This window comes from Micrasema longulum, unplaced genomic scaffold, assembly GCF_059751315.1.
Source record: "Micrasema longulum isolate JH-2025_06_02 unplaced genomic scaffold, ASM5975131v1 h1tg000962l, whole genome shotgun sequence".
NCBI lineage: Eukaryota > Metazoa > Arthropoda > Insecta > Trichoptera > Brachycentridae > Micrasema > Micrasema longulum.
The window spans coordinates 122,687-146,792 of NW_028278153.1; the positions used below are offsets into that span (position 1 = coordinate 122,687).

Sequence of the window (24,106 nt, forward strand, 5' to 3'; positions counted from 1 at the left end):
AGCACCCGCCATGGTTGCAAATTCTGAAAATGTGTAATAATTCCCTGCATCACTTACACATATTTTTGAAACAATATGTCAATGGTCAAAAATCTTTGGCGGCGAGTGAAAACATTCGAAGCAACAGGTACAAACATGCCACTGATCACTCAAACGTCAGATTTACAGCCTAAAACACAAAATCTACTCACTAATGAAACATCGAATTTATCATTCTCCCACATAAAACGTTTCAAACGAATATTCATTAAAAAAAACTAAAACTAAAAAGTACTTTCAGTGAACTGCCAAACCGGGCGGAAACAGGTAAATTTTGACATAGAAACAGAAACAAATACAATTTGACAAATTCACTATCTACTATCTATAGACAATAATTATGTAGACGTAATTTTGTACAGGTGTCGTGCGGCAGGTGAAAATTAAAAATATTATTTCAGAAATATTTATTTTAACAAACATATAACTTTATGTGTATCGGCGCAATGATCAATAATATTTCAAAGCTCATTTGGATAGTTTATTTCATTGTATTTATTTTGAACTATTAAGGATAAGGGTAATTTGAATTTTTTTAACACATATTTTATAACTTTTTGATTTTTAAAAGGCCCAAAAAAGTCGAGGATTTAGTGAACTCAAAATAGGTCGTCATTCACTATTATTCTCCTAAAAAAAGTTGGATTGATGAAAAATATCATTGTTTTTATTCTGAAATAAGTAGCTTAGTCATATAGTCGTGTTCAAATATTTTTCCGCACAAAAAAACACACCGTATGAAATTGCCATACTTATATTTTTGTACATAACCTATTCAAACTTCCTATGTTAAACGTTATACTTAATTTTTTTGTTTGTTTTTGTTCGTACATTGACGTTTAAGTTCGAATCTTCATTTTAATTTGCTGTAACGTTTAGTTTGATGTTTATATACGTTTATCTATTTAGCTGACATATTTTTAAATTTTATTACTTTCAAAACGAACTGCAATCTATCATGTTCAGTAATCGATACAATAGATTAAATTATACAGGGTGTTCTTTAAACCCTGTCACATCCGAAACCACGATGACCGGTATGGGCAAGAAGACATGTTAGCATATTTTCAAAAATATTTAGAATAAAGAAAATTAAAAAAATATATATATAAACAAAAACAAATGGTTGCTTACTTCTGCAGGGGAGAAGTGAGGGGAGCACGGCGCAGTATCAGACTCCCCTCTTCCCCCTTTTTGTTTTACCCCTGCAGAAGTAAACAACCATTTGCTTTTTTTGATATTTTATTTTTTAAAATTTTATTCATTCTAAAAAAATATTTTAATGTGCCAATATGTCTTCTTGCTCATACTGATCATCGTGGTTTCGGATGTGACAGGGTTTAAAAAACACCCTGTATATCTTGGTGTAAACACAGACCAAAACTTAAAATGGAAAGACCGTATTAGTGAACTAGTATAATAAAATGTATGGATGTTTTTATTAGATTAAGAAATATTGAAAGAATCGACAAATTAAAAATTGCTTGTTCGTCAATTGTACAAGTTGTAAAAGGTGTTTTTACACAAGAATATTTCATAGTCCCTGGACTGGTACCTAAAGCGTAAGACTGATCACCTTACCTTCATGTAAGAAAAATGATCAAGATACGCTGCGATTGATACCAATATATTAAACCCTCTTTAAAAAGTGAAAAGATTTATAACGCAAGTCATTTCGAAGAAACCCCTAACATTCAATACGGAAATCCTTTATAAATTATTTAAAGATCATAAAGTAGACATTTAGTATTTACAAAATAAATTTTATTATACAAATTTACAAAGAAGAAGAAACAAACAAATTGAAATGAATAAGTCACTCAGATCACAAAATAATATCGAAGTTCCTAAATTCCACACAAGTCATGGTTAAAATAGTTTTGTTTTTAAAAAAAATAAAAAATTACAATAATCTCCCCAATGAACTAAAAACTATTAAAACTAATATATCAGTAAATGCAATTCAAATAAGTTTTTTGAACCTAAGTAAAAGCAGCATTCTATTTTAATTAGTATTATTGTTTTATTATTTTCCGTTTTTCTTTTTATTTTGTATTTTTTTTTTCATGCATATTTGAAATTATATAATTTAAAACAACTAAATAACTATAACATTCTCCACAAGCACAAGAGCAGTCTCTATTTTGAAAAGTTCAGTTATAACATTAAACAAAATATATGCAAACAAATTGCCATAGAAAAAAAGTATTTTTTATTTAACCATATTAATAAATAATAAAAAATAATGCATAAAATATTTTTGAAAAAATATATATTTACATTTAGTAAAACTGATTAAATTATTTTGTTAAATTCATTTTGAAATTTTAGACGTAATTTTTAAACTTCTTTTTTGGTATTTATATTTAATGGTTTGGTAATAGGCTTTATTATATTTAATGAATAGGAATCCATAGTCACCCTTTGAATCAAGCTACCCACACTTAATTTGAGATTTTAAACAATATATTTAAATTTAAAATCAATTGTTTATTTTTATTTCAAAATGTTAATAGTCAAGAGTACACTTGTAAAATTATTAAAAAATTTTGCCCTTCTATTCTCAAACTATTTTTCTTTTTCGAAATAAACGAACACAAATAAACTATTATTAATATTTAATACATTAACTTTGTGGACAAATATTTTACTATGCCGTGTTGGTTTAATATTTTTGAGCTTATGGTGAAGGTGAATAGTGGGTTTTACATGTTGGTTAAATTAGTATCATTACAAAGAGATGGGTTCGCCTCGAAACCGGTAGACATCGAAAAAGAAAAAAAGACGAAAAAATTCGTTACGTGGTTATATACAAATATTCAATAACATTTAACAAATAAACTAAACTTGTAAAATATATTCTCGGCATGGGTTTTCTCAGTGAAAAACATTGTCAATTTAATCATGAAAATGGATATTAAAAATAATAAATAAGTATCCGATTTGCCCCATTTATTAAAAGTAGGTAAATAATGTTGATAGATTGTTAAGTATTGTTCAACTTATTAGCCGTTTTTTACTTTCTCTATGGCCTTGTAGTAGTGTGACACATACCAAATTAAAAGAATGAATCGAATAGTTCGTAACATGTTATTAAAATAACTTAGTGGTCTATCGATTACAGGTTACCTGGCCAAAACAGTAAAGTTTAAAGTAGGTAATAAATATTCGGTATTACAAAAACGCACGTATACATGAAAACGTGTTTGCTGATTCGTCTCCTACCATCTACCGCAGTCGGGCTTCCCAGCGGAAATGGGATGCCCGTACGGGTCATATCGCCTGTAATCGCGATGCACGCAACACATAAATTACAATGGAACATTTCAGCGGTAATATAATTAATAACATTTTATGTAAATTAATTTATAAAATCAGTTTTCCTTTGAAATCCTACTCAATATCTCCCCCGGTATCGCTATAGGGCCAGACCCTAAGGCAAACCTCTGTCTTTATTGAGGGTTAATCACTTAGCTTATTGATACCAGGGTCTTAAGGATTTTCTACCCTCGCACATGGGGAACAATCCTGTTTTGGAAAAATAAAGGTTTCACCAAAAAATAATATGAGAGTTGAAATTATTCAAGGAAACTGAAATCATGGATTTAAAAAGATTGTATTGCGTAAAGGCTTTGAAATTTACACACATTCAAAAAAACTTGTTTAAAATTTATCGAAAACGCTTAAACTCAAAATCAAAGTACCGCTCTGTAAAACTAAACAAGGGCGTAGACCTGCACTCTCCTTCTTTCCTAGACTATGTAATGCATTTACTAATAATGTGAGAGATATGGAAAGCTTTACCAATTACATCTTTAAAAAATACACTTAAAAGCGAACCATGAAAAGAGATGTTCTTAATTACTTCAGCGAAATTGCTAGCGAAATATGTTAATTTTTGGTTTATTGTTTTTTGTACTAAAATATTTAGGTTGTGTATTGTTTTAAAATAAATGTGTATGCAAATATGTGAGTACATACTCATGTATGTTGTTTATGTATATGTGTGTGTGTGTGTGCATTCAATTCAATTAATTTATTTAAAAATAACAAACACATTAAAAACTAAAATTCAAGAAGCAAATGTTACACAAAAAGAAAAAATACACGAAAGACACTCTTGTCAAAGTAGTAGGAGAATCCTGCTCCAGAAAACCCCTTCCGGTACATAGAACAGATCAATATCCACAGCGATGTTGTTCCTATATGCGTATATTGGAATATAAAACAATTTATGCTGACGCTGTCTTCGGTAATTATCAGGAACATACAAACCAATACACGTCAAATTCTTCAGATTATCGACCATAGCGCGTAACGATCGATAAAAATGTGTAGTCAAATACACTTCTAGTCTCTAAATTGTTGTAGCCAAGCATACCCTAGAAGAACTCAGTCGGGTAGAGCCAAGGATAATACCTGCACTCGCTCATTTAGAGATGCACGTATCTATCAGTATCTACGTGTAATTTTGTTTATAAAATCATGGTATCAAGTAAAACTGATTAAATCAGTGTACCCACGCACAGGCTATGCCTATGTGGGATTTTTCTTTCGTATAATTTTGTTTTATTATTATTCACATTTAGTGTCAACCTTTGTAATTTTAAGAAGAAGAAAACATCAATAAATATAAAAAAAGTATCCATCAGAACTTTTCTTTGCGATTTTTAAAATATCCAATAGCATCCATATTTAATCATCAAATGATCGTTTCTTTGTCCGATGATTTGATTTTGACCGTATTGTTTTATATGACCAACTATTACGATTACGGCCTCGTGGTCTAATGGTCAGCGCGTTTGACTTTCATGCAAAAAGTTTCAGGTTCTATTCCTAACATCCTGACATGGTTGCTATGAAATATTGATTTAAAAGAGTGTTTTCACACTACAATATTTCATATTCCCTCGACTGGTGCCTGAAGCGTAAGACTGATCATCTAACCTTCATGTAACCAAAAAATTCAGATACGCTGCGATTGTTGTACTAATGCAGTGCTTTATCATCATAAAGTGCAGAAAGGGAATGATGATTATGATTACAACTACGGAAATAATCGAATAATTTGATCGATGAAATTTTTTAGTCGATCACAACCGGTATGCACAACTCTAGTAAGCACTCATAATTTTTCTATGATGATTGTTGTTTTTGCTTTTTCTGTGACTTTAGTTCTTGTCTTTTTCGGTGATGCTGCGTGTTTGTTTTCGTTTTTTCTAAAAAAAAAGTTATAGAGCATTCGAAGTTACCGCAATTGTTTTATTGAAAGCAAAGGAAACTCGAAAATTCGGTTATCGTTTGTAAACACATGGTTATTTTTACAATATATTAAAAGAAGTCCGTTAGTTGCTGTTGATTGATAACTCGGAAAATGGCTTCATCGGAAAGTACTCAAGTCAGCTCTTTACCTCTGCCCCCAATGCAGTATATAAATGTTTATACAGATGAGAATATTCGCAGGAATAGAGTTCCATGCCCCCCTCAACCTATACACGATACATATTCTATGTTCGGAAATGCCTTTAATGCAGATGACACTATTATACGATCCTTGGAAAGCCAGGTAACAATAACTACTAAACTCAATCCGAGAACCCAACAATGAACTAGTGTTCAGTGGTTATATGATATTCGTCTTTATATTTTTTCAGGGCTTTAGGCGATTATATCCTATTCATTTTGAAAGACGGCGGGAGTTAAAAAAGCTAAATCATTCTTTACTGGTAAATTTTTTGGACCTACTCGATTTATTGGTTAAATGTCCTGATTCCCCAAGGCGTGCAGAAAAAGTTGAAGATCTGAGTCTTCTGTTTATCCATATCCATCATCTTTTAAACGAATTTCGTCCACACCAAGCGCGCGAGACTCTCAGAGTGATGATGGAACTTCAAAAACGCCAAAGGACTGAAACATCTATAAGGCAAGTAATTTACATAACATTCTCGTTGCTAAAATTTTTCTCCAATCTTTTTTAAAAATATGATAGATTATTATTAATAATACCTTTTTTCTGTCATATTATTGCTTTATTTCGTGTGCGGCTGAAGATTTTTGTCTCGAGTCCAATAATCCTAAATCCAAGAGAAATAGGCGAAATTGTGATCACTTAAACCAGCCTATGATGAGTAGAAGCCCTGTCAAGCGTTCTTCATCTCTGTCGTAAAACATATCGAGAGCCTATTGTGATTTTTGGGCTACGCTCATCTGAATAAGATATTTTTGGTGTGTTGCAAGTATTAGACCCTTTTATTATTGACTTGTTACCGAGAAAACCCTATCGCGAGCAAACAGTAAAAAGTTTTTAAAGATTGAATGTTTGAGGTGGCTACAAAAAAAAGTGTAGTTGACAGCAGAGCGATTTATCTATTGCCAGCGCAGTCCAGAAATATGAAAATTAAAGATTTCATAAGAATGCAAGGGCATTTCTGATGAGAAAGCATTCATTTAATATTTGCGCCTTAATTTGAAGCCATGGACCTCGGTTGGGAATAATCTTTTACTTCAAGGAGACTATATAGAATTTACTAATAAAGATATTTTCTAAGCACTGAAATAAAAGATATGGAAGCAAACATCTTTTATTATTAATGGAGAGTTGTTGAGCGAACCCTAACTAAAGCAAAAACAAAATGAACAATGGACATAAAAGTGTTTAGTTGCAATTTTACAAATGCTTCGCGATAGGAGGGTCAATATGGCGTAGAGATCTATCCCTCCCCCGAAAAAGATGTTATTCAAATTCACATCTGTACTATAGATATTATGGTAATTTTGATTAGGTTATAAAAATGTGCTGAAAAATAAATGTAAAAAAATAAACTGGATTGTTTGAAATGATAAACAGCATAAATATTTGAGAAACCTGCATCTGTTAATTCTGTTACGATTTAAAAAGTTACCCTGATTTACTTGACGCGTAGAACTGATAAAGTTTTACTTTCATATAAATCGTTAAGAAGATATTGATGGAACTGGGTTTTTACAGTGTCCTGTACATTATGAAATGTAGAAGGAGAACATTTATAAGATCCTGGACAAGTGACTGAAAAATGTGTTTTTAGGTATCACTACATTGATGAGCATTCATGGATCAATATCAATGTTTTTAGATTTGAATGGAACTGAAACACTCAATTTTATCAAAATCTTGTCAATACCGAATGATATTGAGTTGTAAAGAAACTTATTTAAACTAATCAATCTAAAACTAGTAAAGACATTATATTACACAAATCCCTTATATTTAAACAAAAAAATTATAAATTGAGATTATAATTTTATTTTACTCACTGTCATTAATCCTCACTGATAGAAAAATATTGTCCAACTAATCAGCCATATTATAAGGCATGTTTCTTCATGTTTAATTTGTAATACTGAACAAATAATATAAAAAATAAATTATCTTTAATTTATTTGTACAGATGGTGTCCAAAATGCTTATTGTGTATAGCAATATTTGTTCAAAGACTATAGTTTATTGATTTTGGTAAAATGTATGCAATATACAAAAGTATGTATGATTTCTGTACATAGCATGTACATAATATATTAATTAATCTTACATAATAAACACACTGTTAAAAAATACATTTAAGCAGAATTTTGAATAGTTATGAAAATTGTAAATCAAAAATCAATTATATTTATTTATATATTTCATGGTTAATTATGTGAGTTTGGTTGTTTGAGATTTTATGGTCAAGGTCAAGTTGAAGCCGAAAGATAAATATTGTGTTTTGGAAGGACGCACATAGAAGATGTTATTATTTTCAATTACGACATTTATCTTTATTATTTAAAATCATTACAAATTAAATTCAAATCAGCACAGACATTCGTAAGTAAGGCAGTAATCGAAAAAGAAAATAACACCAAAATACTTTCAAATTGAGATATCTGGTGGCACCTCAGGTGCCGATACAATTTTTTTATAATCTTTAAAAATAGCAAACCCATAATGATTTGAGTATGTCCAAATGCTTGCAGACTGGCTGGATTTCCTCCCTAGGGAGTTATTCGTATCTAAATTTGTCGCAACAGAGAGGGAAAAAATTTTGGAGAAGGGAATATGGAAGTCTAGGTGTTTACAGGACTTATGCAGTTGTATGTTTAAAATATATTATTCTTTAAATAAGCATAAATAAAATATTTTTTTAATCAAAAAATAATTAGTTGGTTTCCGTTTGTCAATAAACCTGCCAATGTACAAAAAAAATGTTTTAGCAATAAGATTTTAAATATTCAAAATTTAAATTCTTATTCAAAACGTAATGTTGAGTAGACCGAAAACATTGTTTTATGTATTAGTTTTTTTTTTAAATCTACAAGTAATTTTTTAACAATTTATTACGTCTAGTTCTTATATATATTACTGTAATGAAAATAACTACCATACAAGAAGACATAATGGATTCAGATGATAATAGCTTTCGAGATAAATTCTACTGCGACGCCAAATCTATTATTATTCGGGAGAAATAAAATTCATGCTTATAATATCGTCGTGGTTGTAGAACAATGACGGAGGTGCAATAAATGCAACATTGACTTTCATTTATATCTGATTTTAAAGTCTTTATAATATTCCATGATTTAAAAAAAATATATACATAACTAACCCAAGTATCAAATGACATTCTTTTGTATTTGAGAGTTGAGTGTTAAAAAAAATGAACCGTTCGAAAATCACATTCGTCCTTGTTCTACAATCATGACGATATGTATCTCTTTGTGTTTTATATAATATGAAAATGATATATTAAAAAATAATTAGTGTAAATTATAACATTAAACTATAATTTTCCAATACTCTAAATTTCTTCTAAATGACAATTTTCTAGCTTCATTTACTTCATGGTAACTCATTGTAAATTAAAATCTTTGTAGAATACATTATTTTGAGTAACGGGTCGTCTTTTTGGCCATTTGAAATCACTAACCAGTTTCCAATAGAAAAGGGTGCAAGGCAAAGAGATACAATATCCCCAGAATTGTCTACTGTGGTTTTGGAATATGCCTACCTGAACTGGAAAGGTATTTAAGTTATCAATTTAACCACGATTCGCAGATGACATCGTTTTGATATCAGAAGATCTGAATGAAGCTCGTGTTATGCTAAAAGATCTTACAGAAAAGACAAAAAAAGTAGGACTCCTTATCTAACACAAGCATGACCAAGTTAATGACAAATCTGATCCTTGGTGGTGCTTTAGATATTGACAATCGTCTAATAGAAGAAGTCAATGTATATAAGTGTCTCGGCTACAACATTTTACTCTCTTCAGAGATACCCATATTGCAGAGCTCCAGAGCAGGATCTGTCTTGGTTGGGCATCATATGGCAATCTGAAGAAGTTCTTTGACAGCAACATTCCCCAAAGTTTGAAACGCATAATGTATGACCAATGTGTACTTCCAGTATCGACGTATGGAGCAGAAAAACTTGCACTCACCAAGTCGACTATAAGGAAGATAAACATGAAAGAGCCATGCTATATATAAAACTCTTTGGCCGGATAAGAAACACCGAGATACGTAGGTCGGGAGGAACAGGTATAGTTGAAAAAGTGGCTAAGCTTATATGGTCATTTGCGGGACATGTAGTCAGACCAAAATACCAAAGATGATCTAAAAGGGAAGTCGAGTGGAGACCTTGTGAAGACAAAAAAAGTAGGGGGAGACCCCCCACACGGACGGTCGGATGATATTAAGAGAATTGCTGGTGACTGGATGCATATAAGCGCAAGGCAGGAACGTAGTAGTGGACAGAAGTGGCTGTGATGATGAAATAAGTACAATTCTTTACCAAACTGACATGTTTGATTGCTCATGCATAGTCAATATTTTAGTTCTTCTATTATAGCGAAGCATGGTTCCTATTTATTTATTCTGTTTCGCAACAAAAAGAAAACAAAACTTACACCAAGTATCCATTATTAAAATGAAAGATGAATGCATACTCGGGTTGTGGTCCCGTGGCTAGTGTCTCGGACTCACAGATCAAAGATCCGTGGTTCGATTCTCACTTTACCCCAACTTGATTTCCATTTTCTAATAGTGAGTTTTTTACAACTCGTTGTCTCAAAATGAAATATTTGGGTAAATCAAAAGAACGCAAATATTTATTTGAAAAAAAAAAATGCAATATAGACTATTGTAAATCTATTATCCTCTTACGCTGCACCAATTTTGTGATATTAAAACAACTTTTCATTTGCAGGTTTCAGAAACACCTATCAAAAGTTCAAGACATTTTACAAAATGCTTTACAAAGTTTGCCAGACCAATGTGACACAGACTCCAAACTATTAGTACCTACCGAAGCCTTCCAGCATATGGAAACAAACCAGAAGGAAGTATCCAGCACTGATGCTCTGTATGAGCTAGATAAAGTGATGTGTGGTATAGTGGACAAAATGCCATAACTCATCCCTGTAGTAGCGCAGCGGTAGATCTGGATTATATCCTTATGTTATTATAAGTATTAAATTATCATCAGTTATTTATTTAGTGTAATTCAAAATCGACAGTCTATTATTCCTTTTTTTGTAAGATATTGCTTTTGTATTAATTTATATGTGGATATGTTATATTATGTTTTAATAAAATTGTACAGTAAATATTGTTATGGTTAAAATTATTTTGTTGTGTCATAAATTATTTATGTATATCTATAGTAGGTATTTTAAAATATAGTATTAAATGTAATTCATTAATGTTCTTGAAATTTCCATAGAATAAAATATAGTATTGTCGATTGATACCATGAATCGGCCACAAGCCTTATAAAAGTATTCTAATTTTATATGGAAAATAAAATTCTACTATGTATGAACAAATATTGGTAAATCTTTAGTAAAAAAATCTCTTCCTACATTATTGTGATTGAGGGCTTAGTGTCCGTGTTTAAATTAAAGTTTGGTGCAAAGAAATCTTTCAAATAACATCAAATTTTTTTAATAAGCGGTAAGGTAAAATAAAATACTCGTTTTTATTTTGAAAAAAAACTTTTAATATCTTAAATGGATAATATATTATAGGTTAAGGGAACCAAGGGTTTGGTATAAGGGACTGAGAAAGTGATTACTCAACAAAATTAGTATACAAATCTGATATTCCAGCACAGGATACAATATCAATACTGAAAAAAAAGTCATCCATAATATTATTCCGTTTTTCCACTCTTGGCATTGTTCCAGAAAGGTTTCGGCTCTGAAAATTGTGGTAAAAATTGATGTGGTGCTGTAGAAAGCTTCTGTAACTAAGAACTTTTAAAATTATCTTATGAATAAATAAAATACAGTAAATGTGGATTACACATTAATATGAAGTAGTTGTTACGAATGATAAATTATATTTGATTACTTGTAACACGCACAATGAAAGTCCAAAAAATCGACGAGTCTGGTTTGCTGATGATTCAAAGTGCACACATTAAAGTAATGGATTAAAACATAAAATTCATATTTAACACTATATACTTTAAAAATAAATTTATATATTTGTGTTACGAGTAATCTACTTTCTATACCTATTTATATTTAGAAAGTACAATCCTTAAATCTTCCGTAGTAAGTATTACAGGCGAAACTCGACTGCCCTTATTAAGCATATGTTAAATTGTCTAATTACTTAAACAGACAATCTTTTAATTATCATCCTATACATATAAAACAATAAACTTGTATTTTTTATATCATATCAGTTCGACACAAATAAGGAAAAAATATATATTGGATGATTTGAGTAATTTGATAATTATTTTGCACACGCTAAAGGTCCAAATCAGGATAAACTGCTATAAGAATTTTCAAAAAGAAAATGGATTATGCATATATTGACAAAAATATACATTAATATAATAAAATGTAAAATTTCGGACACAACAGCAGCTGGCCTTGGCAGGATCTAAAAATAATGGTAAAATTATTATTTCTTCCCCAGTTACGTTCGTATAAAGATTCCACCTGTTAAAAAAAAAGATTAATGAGCTACAGCAAATTTCATTAAAATAGTTGCAAGAATCACTCGGGGAAATAGGGGTTGGGAAAGGAAAAATAAAAGGAAATATATACTTTATGAAATGTGACGGAGTGGCGGTGGCACTGATCTTCGTGTTAATGATCACAATTTGTAAAATGAGTACAATATGCTTTGTTAGAGACATACAGTCACAGAACTCGTTTCGATTTGCAAATACGAATACATATTTAAATAAGCGCAGCAACAAGGGCAATACTTTTGACGATTGATTGAATAATACTGTTAGTATTGGTTCCTTCTATAGCCGCCTCCTCCACGACCATAGCTTCTACTGTAATTTCTCCCCCCTCCTCCGCCCCGCCTCCAGTTCCCCCCTCGCCCGTTGTACCCTCCGCCATTGTTGCTTCCTCCGGATATTCTATCACTGTACTTCCCGGAAGGCGGAGTGTACATCTTGACATTCCCATCGCGTTCTGATCGAACTCGCTTCTCGCCAGTTGGCTTGTTTGCGTCATCTTTTTCAAACACAATTGGTTTGTGCCTCTTTTCACCGGGAGATTGAAGAGGCTCCTTCGAAGATTTTGATTCCGGTTCAGCCTGAAAAAAAAAAAGAAATTAGACCTATAACTATTCATCAATAGACGGCTATATGGCAAAAACATGATATGTTTATACAAATATCACGTTTTTGCCGTGCACATTTGTAATTTTGATAAGAAATTACAAATGTGCTACAAACTAAGGTAGTACAAATTCACGCGAGTAACTATGACTTAACATAAAACAATATTTTTTATATAATATATATGTAGGTATGTATTTTAATATAGATCTTATTTAAATAAAAAAAACACATAATTTTTTTATGTTAAATCGATTTCAAAACAATTCAGGGCCCAGATTACATTGGGAAGTTAAGATAGTTATCTTAAATTTTCTGTATAATGTAATTAAATATTCCTATAAATTTTTTTTCAAGCATCTTGTACACAGAATTCGATTTTATTATGACATGATTTGATTTTATTATGAAGTCCGATAAAGAAAACTCTGCTATCTTTCCATTGTAATCGGGTTCCAGGTAAGATAGGTGTTATATAAAATTATTAGGGCTATGTAGTTTAAATACTAAAACAAATTGTAATGTAAACCAGAACAATTGGTGAAAAATCCAATCTAGTGCGATATAAATTCATTGATTTTATGAATGTTTAACAAGAGGGGTTTTGTTAACGCTTTGTTACTCAAAGAATTTAGGTTCCGTGTCGGTACGGAAGTGACGCTATTAGTCTTGTGTTTATAATGGCGGCCTCCGTGGTGTAGTGGTCAAGATGCTTGACTCACGCACGGAACGTTCCGAGTTCGATTCCCGGTGAGAACACAAAAAATCAAATGTGATTTTTCTCAAGCCTAGGTGTTCAGTGATGTAATTCACCACTGTAATTGGGCCTCCTGGTCTGTTGTGGTTAAAAAATAAATCAAATAATAATGCTGTGTGAAGGACGCAACTCCGGTTGATTAAATTTTATTCCGATACAAATGGCAACATTACTTTATTTAAAAAAATATTAAAACTACCAATTTAGCTTTGTGATTGTTTCGTTCCGAATTACCGATAATCTTAGTGACTTATTTAAGTTTATGTCATTTCGTGAATAAATAAAAACATGTGTTTGGTGACATGATCTGACCTAGTAAAAATTATGTCATTATATTATTTATCAAAGAGCATTTGTTTGTTTGTTTTTTATTCAATCTAATAATGACTCATTAAATAAATGTCTTGTTTAAACTTATTTTTATTACACTTTTTTTTTATAGATTCATAGCTGAATGCCTTCAGTATAATTTTTAACTCAAACTTTGGTACTGCTTACTTTGATAAGTATGAAACAATCGATGAAAGAATATGTCACAAAATTATATTCTTCTTTTGCTGTTTCCCAAAAAGTTGATTTTTTGAGTTGAGTTGTTTTCAGCCTAAAGGTGCGATATGAACTATTCAGATTTTTTTTATACAAAATATAAATGGTTTAATCAGTAGCGTGCCTAGGGTTTACGAGTAAGGCAAGCCCATATATATATATTTTTAATTCACATGTGGTGTAATTCCCTGACGGCTTCATAGTATAGTGGTCAGCGCATTTGCCTACCATGCAAAAGGTCTCGGGTTCGATTCCCGACATGGATGATTTGAAATATTTATTTAAAAAGGTGTTTTTACACTAGAATGTGTCATAGTCCCTGGACTGGCACTTGAAGCATAAGACTGACCATCTTACCTTCATGTAGCAAAAAAGATTAAGATATACTGCGATTGCAGTGCTCTATGCACCATTAGGTGCAGAAAAGGAATGGTGATGAATTCACTTGTGTGAAAACATGATGTATGCTTTCTTCACTACAGTTGTACAGTCTACAAAGCATCCAAAAGGTATATTATGACGAATAACAATATTTTATGAAAATATGCATAAGATAATCATTCTGAGTTCGTTTAAATAAACGAAAAAAAGAAAACACAATATTTTTTTATATAAAGTAATTCCTCAGATATCAACCATTACCAACAAGTAGCATTAATAAAATATAGCATGCGTAGAGTTGAATAATAGTCATCGGAACCCATAGATAAATAAATATAAATTATAATTGATATAGAATATTGGAAAAGGATAGTAGATAGGCAAATAAAAAAGAAACGTCGGCCACCTCCGAATTCTTTTTATATATGACGTTTTATTTATTTATTTATTTATTTAGTTCTATGTATTTACATAGTCTAATATATATTTACAACACAATATTTACATCTATACTTATTCTAACATTATTTATCACTATTATACACTTAATATCCTAATTTATAATATTCACTGTTTCATATGTACATTTTCATTAATTATATTCACTATTTACACTATTTACTACCTAATATTTTTCACATATATACTTTTTACATTTAATTTTAAATATATTTACATTAATTTCATTTTTTATGCTTTCTGGCATTTCTTCAAACAGTTTTATTCCCTTGTACATAAGGCAGTTCTGGGACATTGCTTTTGATTTTTTTTTCCAGTCTTATATTTTTAGATCCTCTTGTTGCATAGTTATGAAAGAACTCATTATTTTTTAGTTTATCTTGAAAATATCTCGGAACTATTCCTTTAATAATTTTGTTTATTTCATTGGCAACATTGAATTTGATTCTTTGATCAATTGTCATGATATCTAGAAGTTGAATCATTTTCTTAACATTTGTTCGTCTCCCACATCTTAATATTATCCTCATCGCTTTGTTTTGTATTATTTGGAGTCTTTTTAGATCTCCTTCATTACTTAAATATAAAATACTGGAGCAATAATCAATGTGGGGAACGATAATACTGTTTGCACAAAATGAAGTAAATTATCATAAATCTTAAACAGTACGGGTCTTTAATCAATGAAGATAAAAATAACAGTTTAAAATTATCAAATTCCGTAAAAAAGAGCATAATAAACAATCGTAAAGTTTGCTCGATACGAAATACAAGAGACGCTCTCTGCCAACTTTACCTTAAAGAAGCTGGCTTCAGATTCCCATATAAAACTCAACATATACAGACAAACATTTTATGAGTTTACTGTTTGTTTACATGCGAATTGCACCGTGAAATAAGCCCCATAAGAACCCCACGTGCGTGAGCAAGATAAGAATACATAGTGTCGTTCGCGCACACGGATTTCATACGGTTCGGATCTCGGGATGCGTACAGTACCAACGTCGAACAGATCTCTAATTCTCATTTGGCGCGAAATTTAAACAACGAAAGAATTATTTTGAAGCGTTTGGTCCAGATTTGGTAATTTTGAAATAAAATTAATAGGCAAGCCCGGCTTATGGGCTTCTATGGAAATACCGCCACTGGGTTTAATTCATGTATTTTTTCATTATTGTGAAATTTAGCCTAATGGTTGTGTGGATAGTTTGTGATTAGATCGAATTATATAATGTTTCAACTTACCACTACCTTCTGTGAAGACTTTGCCTCAAATGACAGTTTTACGATACTTTTATAACTCGGGGGTGTATGGAACAGGTCCTTGATGATTGTGTTGATATTGGAAGTAGTCTTCAGCGCAGCCAATTTAATTTTGTTTTCGTCAGATTTAAGATCTTCATTTGATTTTCCCTAAATAAGATCAAATATTATTTATTGTAAGATGACAGGACTGATCAACAAAGTTCAATCAGTTTATAAGGGCCATGGCATTACTAATATAACAAAATTGTAATTGTGAAAACTAATTCTAATATTTTGAAATATGCATTTTAAAGAGTGATTTTCACTGCAATATTTCATAGCCTCTGAATGGATCTATAATGTAAGAATGATTATTTTGACTTCACATATACAATGAGCAAGATACATCGTAATTTTAGTATAAATGCAGTGCCCTATACCCTACTGGGTGCAGATGGGAAAATTAAAACGATAATTTACATTTACTTGTAGATCTGCTTTTATGAAATAATAGATTTATAAATACACTTACAAAAGTTGCTTCCTTTAGTTTTTTTATGTATCCTTGAGTCAATCTGGCAAAGTATTGCAAGCGTAGTCGGAATTCTTTCAGTCGAGCTGCATCAGAGGTGAGGAAATCCGGGATCTGCTTAGCGAGGCGGTGGAAGGTAAACAAGAGGCACTCTACATGGGAGAACTCTAGCACAGGAAGAGTCTCTTCAGCCTCCAAACTCTCACTGGCAGCAATAGATGGGAGAGGCATAAACTTCTACAATAATAGAATATAAACAAAAATCAGTTAATCGAGTTGGTTATTTTCTATTCCAACTTAATTAGCAAAAATTGAGCAACATCAAAAACTTTTATTTAAAATTTTTTATTTAACAATATGGATTTATAACACCGAAAATTAAGTGTACTTAAAAAATAGATGGTAGCCCAAAAAATTACTTCCCTGGAAATGAGTAATTAATAAAGCTAGGAGCGAAAAACCAGCATTCCCCACTAAACTTTTCTTTTTTGAACGGTTAAACTAAAATAGTTTAATTTGTAAATTGGTAACTGCGCTGCTATTCCGAATGCTCTCGCGCCCGTAGGGAACACTTTTATCTCGCGTATTTTTTAAATAAACACGCGAGATAAAGCTTTTTCTACGGCCGCGGTACTCAGTTCTGGTACTCTTATCAAATAACCGAAACACCCATTTCAAACAGATATTTACTTCATTGTACTTTCTTTAAGAAATCATTCAAACGGTTTTTAAATTTTTTGACTATGATGGAATAAACAACTATGTGAAATAAATTCATTACAGGGACTGAGGGCCGTTAAGTTTTTAATAATTGCTATTTTATTTTTACTCTAATAACAAAAGTTTTTCTTATACTCCAGTTGTATTTTTGGTTGATTAAAATCGCAAGTAATATATTAACAGAACACTTTTTAGGATCCCCTGCCAAAAAGTTCAATTGATAGTTAAGCGGTATTGCAGTATCACCGACAATATCGATTAAAATAAAAACTAAATATTACCAAGCCATTTTTTTGTAGCATAAATGTACAAGCTTTATCTGCCCACTAAAACGGCTGTAATGAAATAAATATGTACATTCATTTTTTTATGATCAATTTTTCACTAGTCTGTTGGTTAGCTGGAAGATATTGATTTTAGCAATTATTCCGCCAAAGTGCATATATTTTTGTACTTATAAATAAATATTTGTTTGTCAGGTGGTTTAACACTGCAATATTATGATGTTCCTGGACTGGCGTAAGACTTATTACTTTACTTTCACGTAACACAGTTGATCACGATACATAGTAACAATATGTTATCAAATAAAGACTTACAATTAAACAAGAGTATATGGTCTCAATCTTGGCTTCAGCATTTTCCAATTTTCCACAGTGTACAGTCAGCTCTGCCAAAAGCTTCAGTAGTTCCAATTTAGAATCCCCGGCTTCTTCGGAAGGTTTAGTAATATCGTCCATTTTTGGTAAAATATGCTCACAGAAGTAGTTGACAAATTTTGTGGAATCTACTTGGGCCTGATAAAAACAATTATTTAAAAACATGTTAGAGAAAATAGTAAATTGTAAACAGGGTTTAGAATTTTAACTGTATGCGCTCAATAGCTGCTAGAGGCGTTGTAATCTACTTGCCATCTGTAATGAAATTTACCATGATTGTAAATGGTAAATTAAAATCCCGACCACCTATGCGATCTGCAGTTGCATAATGTGTTAGGGTATTTATTGTACAACACCTTGATGTGAATTTCACAAAAAATGCAAAGCATAAATTATTTAAAAAAAAGCATATGCCTGGATAATATACTTTATACAGAAGTTAAAATGAAATATTATATTAATAAATATTGCGCAAGTCTTTGTTGCTGGCCAAACTCCAGGGCGCCAGCTAAATACCCTTCGGGGACATTTGGCTCTGTATACTGTAGTGAATTTAATTATAAATGTGACACTAAAAAACAAACATGACTATCTTATAAGTGAAACATAGTAAATTGACTTTTTGTCTTTGAGCGATCGATATAGTTTATATTGCTTTTAAACTGTTTTTTTAGCAGAAATAAAGGAGATGGCTATGTTTAAACTGAATATTATCATGTAAAACAACATAAGGAGTCATATTAACCAAAAATCTCGAAAATGACAGTGGCTAGAGACAGCCACATTTGTTTTTTGTTTCGCAAACATCCTTCGATGCACTGCACGCAGTAAAATTGTTCACCAGTTATGGGGTTTTGTCCTATGCACATCTAACCTTGTTACTGTTCAACAATTTGAAATTAAAAGTGGTAAAAACTAAAAATATATTGAATTGATTATAAAAATGCAGTTCCATCAATCTATTCAATTACACAGTTCTTTGATCTCTCTACTTGCCATCAGCGAATAGGCCTTGTACGAGAGTTGATTAATATGCTCCACCCATGAGTTATTTCAAAGTGGATGTGAAAAAGTTTTCGTACCTTAGTTTTCGAAGTAGTTCCCCTGCACTTGTACACACTTCTTCCAGCGATGCTCCAACATTTCTAAACCACCCTGAAAAAACATTTGTCCTACCCCCGCTAACAACTTATCTACACACCACTACCCATGCTTCAGCAAACAAGGCATTAATGTCAATGGCTGCTATTCACAAAGCTGGGTTTGATTTGGTTGAAAAACACCTTATATTCACATGACCTAGCCCTGAGTACAGACTATTCCTAAAACTCAAGAAACAATGACGAAGTAAAAAATGTTTTTTAATATGTGGTAAAAATTAGAACATTTAATTGTACGGCGAATTTCACAAAAATCTATGAAAAAAAAAACAAAACTGATTTTAATAAAAATGAACTACTTTGGACTACATCACTAGTTCACTTGGATAAACCAATGATAAGAGTGTTGTGATAGATTTCCGGTGAGCCAACTCTCCAATCAGCAGAATACTCCGACAAGATCTTGTGATGTCACGTGCTGAGTAATAAAAATAAGTAAAAATATTTTGGATGTTTAATGGCCTTTTAAGAAATTTTTGGACAACAATGAGGTCATTTACTGTGTAGATAGATAAGTGGTTGGCAGGGTTCTGACAAATATTTTACCAAAAAGCTGCAGAAATGTTGGAGCATCGCTGGAAGAAGTGCATACAAGTCCAGTGGAACTATGTTGAAAAATAAGGCACAATTTTTTTTCTCTTCCACCTTGAACTAGGTCAGGGGTGGGGCATATCAATCGATCCTCGTATGCCATGGCTTAAAGATAAATAGCTCGGTGGTTAGAATGAGTGTCATCTCAAAAACAGTATGTATCTTACCGAAAAGTATGGTATCGCCTGTCCCACACACTGGACAACTCTGTCAATATGTTCCGATTCACTGGCCACAAACTCTCCATCGGCGAAGGCTTGTGTTGCCACAAGTTCCACTATTTCTTTGTGTCCCGCTGCTGTACGGCCAAGGCGAGACCATCCCAGTAGGTCCATTATCTGATCAAATTCCTCAGAATTCACATCCTAAAAGTATACAAATGGGATTGAAAACATTCCGCGCATTGATTTCATTGTTTTATCAAATTATTCTGATGCGCGCATGCATCTAATGCACTGTTTAAAATATAGAAAATATTGACAGCAAGAACTAATTTCTGTAACTAAAATAAAAAACACTTTGTTTTTAACTATTTAAAATTTATTTGATTACCTACTGGTTTTAAAACTACAAGCTTCCTTATTAAGATACAATTTAGTAGTCAATTGGAAGAGGGAATAAAGAGATTTAAAAATTACAACAGGGATGCAGAACATTTTAAAGAAGGGAATATGGAAGTATAGGCATTTACAGGGCTTATGACCTGTCTTTAACTTCGTCTTTAACACTAAAATCAACAGATGAAAGATATATGGATGTTCAAAAATAGGCATAATGATGAATGTTACACAGTGTGTAAAGTGGCCACTTAAACCAGCCAATGACAGGTTCTAAGCCCAATAAATGCCTAAAAAGAAGGCATAGTATTTTGCCGAAACTAATTGGTTATTAAATTTAAAAAATAAAGTAGGACATACAAAAAAAATAATGTTTTTACATTGTAATACATTTAATAAATACTAAGTGGTTAAAAAAAAGTATTCTTATTTTATTATTATATAATGAATTAACACAAAGTATACATTTATGTTTTTATCAAGGCCATTTTCAAAAGCATTAACCGAGCGTGCATCAATCACTTTCCCTGGAAGGCTATTTCATTGCTCCATAACTCGAGTTCGATTGGGAGGATGTGAAGGAGGTAGTGTTCAGTTTTAATGAATGACCTCTAAGATGGCAACTATTTTTCATTATAAACATAGATGAAATATTGCAGTTGAAAGACATTTTTGAATAAATATTTCATGTCGACCTTGCCGAGAATTAGACTCGAGACCTTATTCGTGGTGGACAAGCGTGCTAACCGCTGCACTGTGAAATAATTATGGAAACTACGTTTAAGAGGCAAATACTCTTTCTACTGGAGAGTAAATTTTAAACTGAATTTACTGCGAGAAATACAATCTATAATCTTCATTTATATGCATTGAGTTTACTTAAAATTAGTGATAGAAGAATAATTTTTGATCTTTGTATTAAGTTGTAAATAATCTTTTCAATGTTACTGACTTGGACGGCTGTATAAGTATATGCATAACAAAGCAACGAAGTAAAAAGCGCTAAAAATAAACAAATTAATTCATTAATTTATGCCTTTTATTTAATTGTGAATTTTATTTATCACTTATTTTAATGAAGTCGTAAGGTTTGACCATAAAAACACCCGACTAAGGGGGTTTTGAAGTGACTTTTAACTTTAAATAAGTTTCGGTTTCGGCTCAAACAAGAACAGAAGCCAAAATTCTATTTCGGCTCTCGGAAAATCTTGTTTTGGTTTGTCACTAATAAATATTATGCCTTAATTGAGGCATTGCCCGAGGGTTTCTAACCTAATATGTTGTCCTAATTTACACCTTAATCCTAATTTACACCTTAAATATTTTATTTTATTTGTAATGTTATTTTGGTCCAATAAAAATGAAAATACAATATACCTACACCACGAGAGAGCCAAATGTTCTAGATTTTAGTGAATTTTCTTTTTAAAGAAATACATATTTGATATTCATTAAAAAATGCTAACACTATAATAATAAAAACTGTGTCAAGGCGTCAACAAATAACAAGTCAAAAACTTCAATTACAAAGAGGACAAAAGAAAAGTTGATGTGGTGGTATTTTTAGGTTAAAGTTGATGTATTCGTAAACGAGAAGACCTGTTTATTATTACAAAGCATCGCACTTACCTCGAGAACTTTTTTGCATTCAACGATGATGTAATCCTCAGCTTCCTTATTGATCACTTCTCTGCCCAACTGCTTGACTTTAGAAGATAAGAACTTGATACAACGCTCCCTAACAAGTTCATTGTCTGTTCCTTGTTGTATTTGCGAAAACAATCCACTGAGAGTTCCTTTGGGCTCTTGCTTCATGAGTGTCATTATGGAATTATTAACCATGTTTAATTCTGAGGCATCGTATGCCTGAAACAGCTGTGCGAGAATATCAGCTATTCGTTGGGTGTGTTCCTTATTATCTTTGCAGAGGTTGGGCAGATCTTTAATAGCTTGCTTTCGAATCTATAAATACAGGACACGCGGTATTTTAAAAAAACAGACTATCATAATACACATAACTACCAGTTAAATCGGTAATGTAATTGAATACGAACCGCAATATCGTCATCTTCGCAAAGGTCTAGTTGTGCTTCGATCGCCAGATCTGCTAGGTTAGGAAAGTGCTTGAAGAATTTAGCAATAAACTGAGATGCTAAACGCTTCTCCTTGTCAGAACCTTTGACCGCTTCAATTATTTCGAGATATTCCTTCTCGTGCTAAAATTTTTTTAAATGCACATTACTTATTGGCAAAAAAACACAAAATTCTGCCGGGCCCAAAATAAAAGGTTTATACTCACATCAGTAACTTTGTCTTTAGCATCAGCTAGTATGCCATAATTTTTGTAAAGTTTCTCAATATTATCTGTACTCATTTTGAAAATTCGATAGAACGTTAATTTAGAAAAATGTTTTATTTAACACGAAATAAATTTCATCAATACGAACACGCCACAGAAACGCCAAACCGCTATTTGGATTTGGATATGAGAAAAGTTGCCATGTATAATTTTTATTTTTATTTTAACAATACGTTTGTCTATGGTTTCCATAGGGGTGGGTATTAAAATCGATATGACCCAAAACAAAAAAGTAATACGTAGGTAGGTACTACTATTTTTTTTAACCGAGGGAGTAGTTTTTGAAGGGAAGTTTTTTTTGACGACAGAGTTTTAAATTGAGTGAAACGGGTCGTGGGTTTCGTGGTAGTGTCACCGATTCCGAATCAGAAGATCTACGGTCACCGACTCCGAATCAAAAGATTTGTTGTTCGAACCCAGCTTAACTTTAAAAAAAAAGGAATAACCCGCTAAACTCTTTACTTTACATTTGTTCGAAGTCAATTAGAATTCGCATCTCCCGCTTGGAGCCCTCAATACAAAAAATACATTAACCGAATTGAATCTATACAATCAAATTTTTTATCGTATTGCAATTTTAGCCGGTTGACTCAGAATACAGGTCCAGATGAGTATATAAACTTACCTAAACTCCAAACTCTCCAAACTCGAAGGAACATGGCTGATGCCATTTTTATGTATAAAACTTTGAATAACATAATACATTGCCCTAAGATTCTGTCACTTGTTAATTTTAGAGTCTCAGTAACGCAGACCAGAAACCAATCTCTTTTTAAAATTTCTAAATGTAAAACTAAATCTTTTCAAAATTCATTCGTAAATAGAACCTGCCATATGTGTAATCAGAAATTAAATTGTATTGATATTAATAACATATCTTTAACTTCCTTTAAAAGTGAAATTTCCAAAAATAATTCAAGTTATGATGTTGCGCCTTGAATCCGCAGCCTATATTATGCAGGTTATGTGCAGTTCTGTATGTAGGCACATAATAAATGAACACTGTATGGTCAACAGTTGTATTATTTATTGTAATGTGCAACTGTGTGACCAATATTCATTTACATTTCTAGTAATATTATAAGTTTTGTATGATTAGTTATTATAAAAGTAGATAAACAGTAACAAAAAGAAGTAAAAAAAAATTGATCATAAATCTGACGTTCAACTTGTAAAAAAAGTTTAGAACTAGCTTCGAACTCCAGCCAATTGAGTAGTTTTGAGGGGTCACAAATGTAGGCAAATGCAAATAGTTTCATTGTATCTTCACTATTATCCCTGATTTAAATTATACGGCATTGAGGTTTTGTTGTGCGCGCGTTTTATAAAAATAACTGTTCGATGATCGCCAAGTAGAGGGCTTTGTTTCAATATTTAGGCATTATGCGCGTCATTTCAGTCCCTTCTTCTAACACGATCAAATTTTTGATTTGACAATTGAAAGAAACCTTAAGAGAAGGTACATATTTAGCACTCAGATCAGTTAAAACC

At 31.7% G+C, this 24,106-nt stretch overlaps 2 protein-coding genes and 1 long non-coding RNA gene across 3 annotated transcripts in view; 1 reads left to right on the top strand and 2 right to left on the bottom strand.

The window, feature by feature from the left end:
• LOC148277882 (uncharacterized) overlaps nt 1-7,344 on the bottom strand; it is a 49,447-nt gene extending 42,103 nt beyond the window's left edge. Inside the window, exon 1 of the long non-coding RNA XR_015823341.1 lies at nt 7,333-7,344. This is a non-coding gene — a long non-coding RNA (uncharacterized LOC148277882). The remainder of the gene's footprint in view (nt 1-7,332) is intronic.
• MED7 (mediator complex subunit 7) lies at nt 5,190-10,664 on the top strand. Its single transcript, XM_088232253.1, has 3 exons — nt 5,190-5,605; nt 5,694-5,962; nt 10,265-10,664. Exons 1-3 carry the CDS (start codon nt 5,414-5,416, stop codon nt 10,467-10,469), a joined length of 666 nt encoding a protein of 221 aa, XP_088088379.1. The 5' UTR covers nt 5,190-5,413; the 3' UTR covers nt 10,470-10,664.
• Nucleotides 10,665-11,032: 368 nt separating this feature from the next.
• Nucleotides 11,033-22,785, bottom strand: cass (apoptosis inhibitor cassowary). Its single transcript, XM_088232251.1, has 8 exons — nt 22,556-22,785; nt 22,311-22,472; nt 21,886-22,218; nt 19,867-20,064; nt 17,889-18,086; nt 16,570-16,806; nt 16,038-16,205; nt 11,033-12,624 (listed from the first exon to the last, which is right to left on the bottom strand). Exons 1-8 carry the CDS (start codon nt 22,628-22,630, stop codon nt 12,310-12,312), a joined length of 1,686 nt encoding a protein of 561 aa, XP_088088377.1. The 5' UTR covers nt 22,631-22,785; the 3' UTR covers nt 11,033-12,309.
• Nucleotides 22,786-24,106: the final 1,321 nt, after the last annotated feature.